General features: G+C 31.2%; 1 protein-coding gene across 1 annotated transcript; it reads right to left on the reverse strand.

Annotated features, from left to right (window-relative positions):
* Positions 1 to 5,262: 5,262 nt before the first annotated feature.
* LOC146938708 (nudix hydrolase 10-like) lies at positions 5,263 to 7,663 on the reverse strand. Its single transcript, XM_085752611.1, has 7 exons — positions 7,528 to 7,663; positions 7,357 to 7,434; positions 7,225 to 7,275; positions 7,085 to 7,119; positions 6,707 to 6,710; positions 6,054 to 6,158; positions 5,263 to 5,604 (listed from the first exon to the last, which is right to left on the reverse strand). The coding sequence occupies exons 1-7, from the start codon at positions 7,624 to 7,626 to the stop codon at positions 5,410 to 5,412; spliced, it is 567 nt and encodes a 188-aa protein (XP_085608737.1). The 5' UTR covers positions 7,627 to 7,663; the 3' UTR covers positions 5,263 to 5,409.
* Positions 7,664 to 10,424: the final 2,761 nt, after the last annotated feature.

Below are 10,424 nucleotides of genomic sequence, written 5' to 3' on the forward strand. Positions count from 1 at the left end.
ATGATTCGTAAATTGTTTAACTAGATTAAAAGAGAGAGCATTTTGTTTGGCTTCAATGTAGTGAAAGTCATAAAGGTTCAAAAGAAGGAAGAAAGAAAGAGAGGATGTGAAATAGAGAATATAGGCATTGCAATAATGTTCTGATTGCATCAAATTCAAATCCAACTATCAGCCGATTAATAAGCTCTTTGATCTCAATCAAAATAAATTGTCATGACCATAATAAAGAAGAAAACAAATCTCAAAACAGTTTGAAATGATTATCAATGTAGATAAACTGTTAAAATGTTTTCAACCTTATATTTCATTTTTATTATTTTTGTATATATGAGAGTAGAGTGCACAACAAAATATTCGAAGACCTTAAATTATTACTTTCTTGTGGAATCTGAACAATAAAATTTGTCAAACACAACCGATGTCATCAACCATATATATAGGTGCATCCCATTGGTTCACACATACACTTTCTTTTTTCATTTTTTTTTCTTTAAATTTGTGTGGACTCAACAAAGACTATATTGTGAATCCTTGCATATCAATTTTCTCTCTATATTTTCCAAGAATCTTAAGTTAATCATGGTGAATTTCAGTAACAAGAGTCGCAATATTGGCTCAAAATCAAAATAACATATAGGAATTATGATATGAGGACGAGGATAGAAATTGACACACAACAAACCTTTTTAGAAGAAATAAATTTCAACGAAAATTAACTATAATGGAAGACTTAAACTGATGACTAGGGAGACTCAAGAAGACTTGTCAAGGTCTTTGCTATTCAAGTATACATAATTCAAATCCTTAGAGAAAAATGATGAGACAGGTCGTGGACAGAATCCAGTATAGGCTCTTTCCATCTTTGCTATGCATAATTCAATTATTCACTTGAAGGGTTCATGCTTCTGATTAAATGGTTGTACTGCATATTCTTCAAATGGCATCCACTTCATGAAAACAGAACAAAGCACATTAAAATAAATTACTATAACACCGCATTAGAAAATAAAGTAACAGAGTCATAATGCAAAAGTTTTGGATTATATGACAATAGTGCATAAATTGAGTGATATGCTGAACTAAGGAATCTTCAATCATATATATGTTCATAGAACCTAATACTCTAATTAGTTACATTTTCATTACTTGAAGAACAAGTTTCCTCATAAGCAAGTTTTATGTTTGTATTTTAAGTTAAACATTTTGTAATGCACACGGGCCATTTGTCTTTGCCGTGCTGGTGTGTTAGATACGTTTCGGACGCTAACACTTTTTAGACACGCCTTAGACAAGTGTCAGACACACCTTAACACCGTCCTAGTAAAAAAATAATTATTTCCGACTCAACACATCTATACTTTTGTGATATATGTCTTCTGCTCCTATATTTTGCACATCATTCGGGATATGGTGTCTGTTTAGTATACGCAAGACATGTTGGAGTCAATGGTTCTTAGGTTAATGTTCTGGACAAAAGTGATCCTAGAGATAGGAAGAAGAAAACAAAAAAAGACATGATGTGACATTGTCAAAGGGAAGTACCTGAGCTGCTTCAATTTACCGTTCCTGCCTTTTGATGTCAAAAGAAAGGGGACGCAACATGCAAAGAAAAGTTAGATCTGATTTCCCAAAGAATGAACTGTGTGCCTGTTTGAAAATTAGAAACATAAAAAAAATGTCAAATGATAATTTATAAAGGGAAGAATGAATAAATAAGAGATTTCTCTCATAATATGGTTAATTTCTTGATTTTTCTCTCATCTCGACCCATGCGAAAATTGGGGGAAAAAGAAGAAGAATTGAAGAGATTTCTCTTCTTGCTTACTTCGCCTATATATTTTTTACTTTTCTTTTTCATATAAATATACTAAAAGTCTCACATTGTTTGAGAATCGAAATTAAGAATAGTTTTTAAACAAGACACACTCCTCCTCTATCCCCATATACACCTTTTACATAGAAAAAACCATGACAACTTTTTTTTTGTTTGTTTTGGAATGGACCATAAAGGCTTACGCACAAGAACCCAATGTGAACAATATTTTGGAAACACCGTGTGTGGACAACACTTAAGTATTTTTAGGGTGCATCGTTCTAAAGTGTGCCTTTGGAGTAGAGTTCACTAAGGATTGGGCATGATCCTTATCGAGACATATTCCATAATTTATTTTATATCAATGGAGTGCTAACTTTCTTAATCAATTCTGGATGCATGGCCAGTCAAGAGATTTTTGGTGCCCTGCATTATCTAAAATAATGTTGCCTTTTTTTAATCATATTTTTAGATTTTTGTTTGTTTGTGCACAGTTGTGGAGCTTGAATAAATAACTTAGGATAACAAAGTGAAGTTAAAATATTTAAATTAATTTTTTTTTTTAAACAAAAGAGGCAAAATTATTTTACTTAAGAATAATAACATTTGTATAGTAACATATACAACCTGGAATAATCTCTTGAACCTTGTGGGACAAAAATGGGAGGAAAACTATAATTTGGTCTCCGATTTGATTGTATTTGGTTTTATTTGATTTTATCTACATTGTTTCAAACTCTTTTTTTTTTCTCGTTCAAATCAGTTTTATGAAGACTACTTTAAAACTTTGTATCTGGTTTTATTTGATTGTTTTACCTCGATTTTTTTAAATATTGTTTTAAAAAAAAAAAGTAACATATACAACCTGTCAAAATAAAGAAAACGCTTCATTGCATAAGAAACATTACAACAAACGACAATACAAATTATTTTTTCAAAAATTGGCCAAGTTTCAGTCTCAGGAAACAACTGTTTTTTTTTTTAGTTGATATGAAAGTAAAAATAACTTATATCTTTCTAGTAAACTTAGACATTGCAACAATTTTTTTTTGGGTACAATTGCAACATTTATTTTGTTCTAAATTGATTCAAAATCTGCTTGAATTTATTTTAAAATCTATCGAATCTTGGTGAATGAATGTTTTAATTAAAAAAACCAATTATGAATATTACATAAATCACATAAAACTCATTTTCTCTTGAATTCATGCATTTCAACCACAAACAGCAATACCGACTCTCTTCAATATATCTTGCAAATATACACACACGTCATTTTTCATGTATTAAATATGACTTTTGGACTCATCAATTTCAATCACAAACAATAACACGAATTGCATGCACGAAACACCAATATATCTTGCAAATAATACATTCTTCCTCATTCTTCATAATATTACTCTATAAATCATGCATGTCATGTAAGAATAAATATTATATATGTTAGAAATATAAAGTGATTGTAAATTTTAGGCCCTCTTGTACTTATGTATAACTAGTGAAGATACGAGCGCTCACTGAGGGTCCGTATTTTCGCTATTTTTATTTCGCTGACACTTGTAAATTATGAAAGTTGTTTATCATGAAATTTTGATTTTGTTTTTACCTTTTTTTAAGGAAATTTTTTTATTTTGATTAAAAGTATAGAGATTAGATATTTGTGAATTTCAAATTATAACAAACTCAACAAACCGTGTTTATCTTTTTTCAATGATACTAGCAATAGAATAAATATAATATAAATTTTATTCTTTTTAATGACATCGACAATGTAACATTATTATAAAAAAAAAAATTGTTCCAGAGTATAATTGGAATAATGAAAAAAGTCAGTCAAAAATCGCATATTCCCTTTATATATAGGGTCGTCCTTGTGAAAACAGAGGTTCGACTCTCATAATAAAAATAGGACCCTTAATAAAATAAAAACACAATTTTTTTTGGAAGAGCAATCTTCTATTCAAATCTTCATGGATTAAAAATTTTCCCTCATCATCAAAATGTATATTTACGTATTTGGATTTAAGGCGGAACATCAATGCATTAGAATGTTATTATTAATTATGTGAGACTCAGCAGTGAAAACAAGTTTACACTATCTTTTCTCAGTCCAAGTTGAGTTCTCACTTTTGAAAGCAACATGGTTTTTTTTGTTCTTTGAGTGGGGTCGCTATTGGGCAATAATTCTTTTTTATGTCCATCACTTTTTGAGGCACAACGTGGTTGAGGTGTTTGCACCAAAGGACGGACCTGCTTACTACATCGAGGAAGTAAATTAAACAAGTGTTTGTTGTTTGTGTTCGTTTAGCTGTTTGTCTTGTCATTTAAATTTAAGTGAAGGTGGTGGAAGTGGTGAAGGCGGTGGAAATAGAGACGCTCACACTTCCAACATGGTATGTGACGTGGAAATATGACAGAACTGTAATATTGATACAGTTGGAGTTGGGATGACTATAGTAGCCTAGAATAGTGGCCCTGACTTTCTTACCACAAGGTGGTGTTTGATTTCAACTTGAAATCATCTCCTACGAAACCAACACTATACATGTATAATATATGACTGTCGTTTATAAAATTTTGCTCTATATCTTTTGTTCAGTGTTTTTTGTTTTGTTTATTTTATTCTCGAGCTGAGGATTGTGCTTCATTAACTCAAATTTAGGAAGAGAAAATAGAAACTAGATGTTGCATTCAAGACGTTTGATGTTATGTCAATTTTGGTTTAAGATGTTCTTTTGTGGCTAAGGATTACATTTAACTCGATAACTTATTGAATACCTTTCATTTGTAAATTGGTTAATTATATTAAACGAGAGAGCATTTTGTTTGGCTTCAATGTAGTGAAATTCATAAAGTTCAGAAGAATGAAGAAAGAAAGAGAGGACGAAATATAGAACATAGGCAGCAGCCGATTAATAAGTCCTTTGATCTCAATCAGAACAAATTGTTCTGACCATAGTAAATATTACACAATAAAGATAATAAGGATACTAAGCATGAAGATAACACTTGCTTGCAGTACAAGTTACATAATGATGCAGTACAATAGCTTAGCTTGTAGTACTTTTACATTTATGCAGTACAATAAGACTTGTATATATATATACTTGATGTACCTTCATTCACAAGTCAATGAATCATTCTTTCTTTTCTACTACATTCTTAATAGTAAAGAAGCAAACAAATCTGAAATCAGTTTGCATGATTATCAATGTAGATAAATTGTTAAAATGTTTTCAACCTTTGCCCTTTCACTTCTATTATTTTTATATGAGAGTAGAGTGCGCAACAAAACATTCGAAAACGTTAAATTCTTACGTTCTTGTGGAATCTGAACGATACAATTTGCATGAATCCTTGCACATCAATTTTCTCTCTATATTTTCCAAGAATCTTAATTAGATAAAAGTTAATCATGGTGAATTTTAGTAACAAGAGTCACAATATTGGCTCAAAATCAATATAACATACTGGAATTATGATATGAGGATGAGGATAGGAACTGAAACACAACAAATCTTTTAGAAAAAGGAATAAATTTCAACCAAAATAAACAAAAGTAGACTTAGACTTAGACTGATAATTCAGGAGACTCAAGAAGACTTGTCAAGGTCTTTGCTATTCAAGTATACATAGTTCAAATCCTTAGAGAAAAATGATGAGATAGGTCGTGGACAAAATCCAGTATAGACTCTTTCCATCTTTGCTATGCATAATTCAATCATGCACTTGAAGGGCTCATGCTTCTGATTAAATGGTTGTACTGCATATTCTTCAAATGGCATCCACTTCATGAGAATAGAACAAAGCACACCAAAATAAATTATAATAATACAGACTTAGAAAATAAAACAATAGAGTCATAATGCAAAAGTTTTGGATTAAATGACAATAGTGCATGGGCCATTGTCTTTGCCGTGTCGGTGAGTTAGATACGTATCGGACGCTGACACTTCTTAGACATGCCTTAAACAAGTGTAGACACACACACACACCTTAACACTACCCTAGTGAAAGAATAATTATTTTTGACTCGGCACATCTATACTTTTATGATATATGTCATCTGCTCTTATATTTTACATATCATTCGTGTTATGGTGTCCGTGTCCGTGTCGTATACGCAACACATGTTGGAGTCGATGGTTCTTAGGTTAATGTTTTGGACAAAAGTGATCCTAGAGAGAGGAAGAAGAAAACAAAAAAGACATGATGTGACATTTTCAAAGGGAAGTACCTGAGCTGCTTCAATTTCCAGTTCTTGCCTTTTGATGTCAAAAGAAAGAGGGCGCAGCATGCAAAGAAAAGTTAGATCCGATTTCCCAAAGAATGATTTGCCTGACTGAAAATTAGAAACATGAAAAATGTCAGATGAAAATTATAAAGGGAAGAATGAAGAAAGAAACCATGTCAAATGTATGCTAAATATTAACCGATTTGGGTTGGCATAGTTGTGCTTTGGATTTTAGAGTGTGCTCATCTCAAGGTCTCAGGTCCGATTTCTTCAGTGTCAATTTCAATGGGCTAAGTTCATATGGAGTCATGTTCTGGCTTTAAATGGGGCTCCATAAGTGGACGGTGGGATTGGTCCCCCCTCGGATTAGTCGGTTCTTAGGCCGGATACCGAATTTTTAAAAAATAAAATATATGGTAAATGTTCAAGTACTCCAAAGAACTTAAGTTTATTAAAATCTTAGATTCCAAACAAATGACTTATTTTGGCAAATTTAAGTGTCTACGAGTTGTTATAGCTCATATGTAAGACTTTCACTTTGTAACCTTAAGAGATCAGGTTTAAACTAATACAAAACTATTGTAAAATACCATTAATACCACTTTAATTAATATTTTTTTTTTAAAGTTTGATAAAGCAAGTATAGAATTTTCAACTTGCCTTTTTTCACCCTTAGAATAGTATGTTATTAGACCATTATATCCCTATGGGGCCCAAGCCATCCATCAACTTATACCATGAAAAGCTCAAAATAATATTATCAAATTCCCATCAATATTTTAATATTAAGAAAACACATATCACTAGTATAATGCCCCAACCTGAGAGGTCGGTCCCAATCAAATGATTTCATATGCTGTTAGGAGGCTCACCACTTCTGTGGCCTTATTTTTAATTCATCTAACATATAATATAATTCTGATAAAAATGGAGAAGAGGAGGAGAGTTGTTAATTCAGTTTCCAATGTTAATCAAATGAAGAAAACATGTAGGCTAAAACATTGAAAAAAGGTCTCAAATTAAAATATTCATACCTGAATCCTAGAACCTCCACAAATTCTGTATCTATCTGATTTTAAAAATACAAACCAAAATAAAAGTTATTAATTACCATCAATATAATACTTATATATACTTTGATTCTACCTCACATGGAATGTATTAAGATACTTACTCCTGTCTCTTCTTTTACTTCTCTAATAGCTGCTTCAAAAATCTCCTCACCCTGCAGGTACAAAAACCAAGTTTCTAACCAAATTGTAATTTTTGAAGATGACATTTAATTTGTCTTTGAAAATGTGCATACTGCATCAACTACTCCAGTAGGTAGCTTCCAAACACCAATTCCATGAAATCTACCTCTTTTTTCTTGTACTACAAGCAACTAGAATGGCAGCATAAAACAAAGTTAATGTATGCAAAGAAAATTAAACATGTAGCTATAAGAATCACTATTGGATTGAAACTTATTTTATACCTCTTTCTTATCATTCAAGACAATGGCGCCAATGCTTACGCGATGAGAAGCATTTGGAGGAATTGTGCAGCCTGTTTTAGGAATCCAGTAAACTAGCATTACATAGCTTGGCTCAGCATGGTGGTAGCAGAACCCCTCCTGCCACCAACGATTTAATTATACGCTTATTCAATTACTGCTTATCAATTGGAGAACTTATGTATAAACTGTTTCTATAATCGAAGAGAGAATGAATGTGAACTCTATAAATTGGAAACAACTTGTGAAAAAAAGCAGGAAACAACCTATAAATTCGTATAGTAACATGTACAACTTGTTAAAATAAAGAATGAAGTACACTTCATTGCATAAGAAACATTACAACAAACGACAATACAAATTATTTTTCCAAAAACTCGCCAAGTTTCAGTCTCAGTAAACAACTGTTTTATTTTTTATTTTTTTTATATGGAATGACCTAAAAAGTAAAAAAGACTTATATCTTTGGGGAATTAGTCACTTTAGTCCCTGAATGGGGAACGATTCGTCAATTTAGTCCCTGAATGTAGATAATATGCAAAACAGTCCCTGCATGGTCAATTTCAGGGACTAAAGTGACTAACGAAGTCTACATTCAGGGACTAAATTGACTAACAGAGTCTGCATTCAGGGACTAAATTGACTAACAAAGTCTACATTCAGGGACTATTTTGCAATTTATCTGCATTCAGGGACTAAATTGACGAATCGTTCCCCATTCAGGGACTAAAGTGACTAATTCCCCTATATCTTTCTAGTAAAGTTAGACATCCCAGCATTTTTTTTTGCGTACATATTCAACATTTATTTTGTTTTGAATTGATTCAAAATCTGCTTCAATCAATTCACAAAGTCAATTATTTTAAAAACCTATCGAATCTTGGTGAAGGCATGTTTTAATTAAAAAAAAATTCAATTATGAATATTACATAAATCACATAAAATTCATTTTCTCTTGATTTCATGCATTTTAACCACAAACAGCAATACCAACTCTCATCAATATATCTTGCAAATATATACACACATCATTCTTCATGTATTATTAAATATGAATTTTGGACTCATCAATTTCACTCACAAACAACATCACGAATTCCATGCACGAAACACCAATATATCTTGCAAATAGTACATTCTTCCTCATTCTTCATGTATTAAATATAACTCTATAAATCATGCATGTCATGTAAGAACAAATATTATATCTGTTAGAAATATAAAGTGATTGTAAATTTTAGACCCTCTTATATTTATGTATAACTAGCGAATATACGGGCGCTCATTGAGGGTCCGGATTTTCACTATTTTTATTTCGCTGACACTTGTAAATTATGAAAAAATATTTATCATGAAATTTTGATTTTGCCTTTTTTTTTTAAGATTTTTTTTTATTTTGATTAAAAGTATAGAGATTAGATATTTGTGAATTTCAAATTATAACAAACCCAACAAACTGTGTTTATCTTTTTTAAATGATACTAACAATATAACAAATATAATATTAATTTTATCCTTTTTAATGACATCGACAATATAACATTATTATAAGAAAATTTGTTCAAAAGTATAATTGAAATAATGAAAAAGTCAGCCAAAAATCGCATATTCCTTTTATATACAGGGTCGTCCTTGTGAAAATGAAGGTTCGACTCTCATAATAAAAATAGGCCCCTAATAAAATAAAAAACACAAATTTTTTAAATGAGCAATCTTCTATTCAAATCTTAATGGATTAAAAAAATTTCCCTCATCATCAAAATGTTGATCAGAATATGTGGCTTCTATTTTATGCCAGGAAGGTATCTAATTATAGAAGGCTCAGTTTTTGTTTTTAGGAAAATGCTAACAATTGCCCTAAGGGCATTGTTTAAGCATCTAAAAGTGGCAATTTTTGCATTAGAAATTGTACGGTTATGACTTTTAAAAGTGTTTGACTTGTATTTTCAAGACATAGTTTCTTTTTTTAGGTTCCTTAAACAATGCCCTTAGGACACTTGTTAGCAAGACCCTTGTTTTTATAGTATTATGGTTAAAGCCACCTGCTTACTTGACCTTTTTTTGGTAAAATGTATACTAAGTCGTTATAAACATTTTTTTTTTCATTTGCTCGGTTACTTAAACTCAAGATACTACGAAAAAAATACATGATAATTATTCACTTTGCAGACATTTAAGCATAATCTGAAATGTGTTTGTAGTATCTTGAAGTGTTTGTACATCTTGGTTTTTAAAATTTATTTACAAAAAGGAAAAGAAAATATTCACGTATTTGGATTTTAGGCGGAACATCAATGAATTAGAATGTTATTAATTTTGTGAGATTAATTAGCAGTGAAAACAAGATTACACTATCTAGATTTCCTCTATCCAAGTTGCGTTCTGACTTGTAAAAGCAAAAAAAAAATTATTTTCTTTGAGTGGGTTGCTATTGGGCAATAATTTTTTCCATGTCGATTACTTTTCGAGGCACAATGCGGTTGAACTGTTTGCAACCAAGGACACATACCTTCTTACTACAACGAAATAATAAGCTTGAGGCAGCAAGTAACTTAAATAAGTGTGTGTTGTTTGTCTTCTTTTAGCCGTTTGTCTTGTCATCTCACACCTTCTAACCTGGTATGTGACGTGGAAATATGCCAGAACCGTAAGATTGATACGGTTGGAAGACTACAATAATGGTAAGATTGACACTATTGAGAAGACTACAGTAGCCTAGAAAAGCAGCCCTAGCCGTGACTTTCATAACAGGAGGTGTGTTTAATTTCAACTTAACCATCTCCTATGAAACCAATACTTTAATATGTATACAGAAATAAAGATATAGTATACTAGTCGGAGTACCCGTGCAACCCACCGACAAATTTGTATTGCTTAAT

The sequence above is a fragment of the Medicago sativa genome, chromosome 3, assembly GCF_051527215.1.
Source record: "Medicago sativa cultivar Bolivia chromosome 3, Bolivia_mono, whole genome shotgun sequence".
NCBI classification, from domain to species: domain Eukaryota; kingdom Viridiplantae; phylum Streptophyta; class Magnoliopsida; order Fabales; family Fabaceae; genus Medicago; species Medicago sativa.